Source organism: Elephantulus edwardii, unplaced genomic scaffold, assembly GCF_000299155.1.
Source record: "Elephantulus edwardii isolate Elephantulus edwardi_28Jun2011 unplaced genomic scaffold, EleEdw1.0 scaffold00188, whole genome shotgun sequence".
Classification (NCBI taxonomy): domain Eukaryota; kingdom Metazoa; phylum Chordata; class Mammalia; order Macroscelidea; family Macroscelididae; genus Elephantulus; species Elephantulus edwardii.
The window spans coordinates 5429071-5430902 of NW_006399938.1; the positions used below are offsets into that span (position 1 = coordinate 5429071).

Below are 1832 nucleotides of genomic sequence, written 5' to 3' on the forward strand. Positions count from 1 at the left end.
AGAGGAAGACCCTGTATGAGATGGATTGATTCAGTGACAGGGGTAATGGGGGTAGGTGTGTAGGAGACACTGAGATTTGTACAGGACAGAGCAGAGTTTAGGGCTGTTGTACATAGGGTCTCTATGAGTCGCAGGTGACTCAATGGCACATAACAGCAAAAATAACAACAATATGCCATTAACACTTTACTTAAAAAATATTAATAACATGAAAACAAAGAAGAGACAAGAAAATGAACCAAAATGAAAAAGATGTTTAGCTTTGTACTAAGATCCTATTAAGATATTTTCTCCTTAATGCTATTTCACATTTTATAAGTTGTTTTTAAAGGAGAGAGAACTGAGTAATGGTTTTATTTCAAGACTAGTATTAAACATGTGCATGCTCTTTGTCATTGTCCTTCTGTTGAAACGATTTCTAGTTGACTTTCCAGAGTGTTTTCTTCCATGAGTGTAAATTTGCACTGGAGAAAACGTCTCATTTTTCTCCCACTGAACCAGTAGAGAAGTTCTGCCTTTTACTTAGCAGTCCCACTCTGTACCTACTACACCAGCCCACCTCATTTAGTATATGCTATATTTTACTTCTTAGATTATTCTTTTTCTTTGATTTTTCATCACACATAAGATCACTAGTGTGAAAAAAAACCAAAAGTAACACAAGTAAAAGTGTGGTCTCAGACAACTCCACCTTACCAAACTCTGATAATGAACTTACCTGGCATTTTCCTTTCTTTTGTGCAGAAGAGTTTGCTGGAGATTTCAAAGGCATTTCTCTCACAACTATTATTGATCTGTTACTTCCTACCAAAGATTTTCCAAGGACACGATAAAAATAATGTAATTTCTGTATATTTCTCCTTGCTTTGGCATCATTAGCTTTAACTGTAGGTAACAAATTATTAAAATATAGTTTTATTAATATTTCTATTTAAAGTACCCATGCATAAAACATTCATTAATTAAATAATAATTTGTTTTAATTCCTTAAATATTTATTAATCATATCAAACATTTTAGAGACAAAAGCAAAAGATACAATTAATTGATCTGTATTTGAATATCTTAAACTCCTTGTTATCTGTCAGTGCCAAATCATAGTAATACTCTGTTACTTTGAAGGCAATGAATCTTTATAACATGAAACTGACCATTTTATTCCATTCAATGATTAGTGGATTATAAATTATAACCTTCTTATTAGTATCCCAACATGTTACATACTACATCACCTTTAAAGATCCTCAAAATCAAAGTCATAGGCATGAGATTAAAATAACTGGCCCTAAGGCAGATTAGGGGAGACTATTAGTTGCCTAGGAGATTGTCCATTTCTATTACAGAGTTGCTGGTGGATTCCAACTACCACAAAGGTGCTGCAACTATTTAGAGACTACCAGAGATCCCTTTAAATATCACTGAAAGACCTAAATGAGATAAAACCAATTATGGCGGTTTTGGTGGCATTGGACATAAGATCATGAATAAATCTTTTAAATAATCCAACTTAGAAAGGCAAATATCTAAGGATAGAAGTATTTTGTTGTTGTTGTTGTTGTTATGTGCTGTCGAGTGGCTTGCAACTAATAGCGACCCTATGTACAACAGCTCTAAACTCTGCTCTGTCCTGTGCCAATCTCATTGCCTCCAACACACTTATCCCAATTGCCCCAGTCACCGAATCAATCCATCTCCCAGAGAGTCTTCCCCTCCTGTGCCTGCTGTCCACCCTCCCAATCATGATGTCCCTCTCCAAGGACCAGTCTCTCCTTACAACATGACAAAAGTATGTCGGACAAAGCCTCAGAATCCTTGCCTCCAAGGAGCAGCCC

At 35.6% G+C, this 1832-nt stretch overlaps 1 protein-coding gene across 1 annotated transcript in view; it reads right to left on the bottom strand.

Moving 5' to 3' along the window:
• The window catches only part of LOC102860030 (probable ATP-dependent RNA helicase DDX60-like), a 191875-nt gene that overhangs the window by 141865 nt on the left and 48178 nt on the right, over positions 1–1832 (bottom strand). Inside the window, exon 8 of the mRNA XM_006896669.1 lies at positions 719–885. Within this exon, the coding sequence (XP_006896731.1) occupies positions 719–885 (167 nt within the window). The remainder of the gene's footprint in view (positions 1–718; positions 886–1832) is intronic.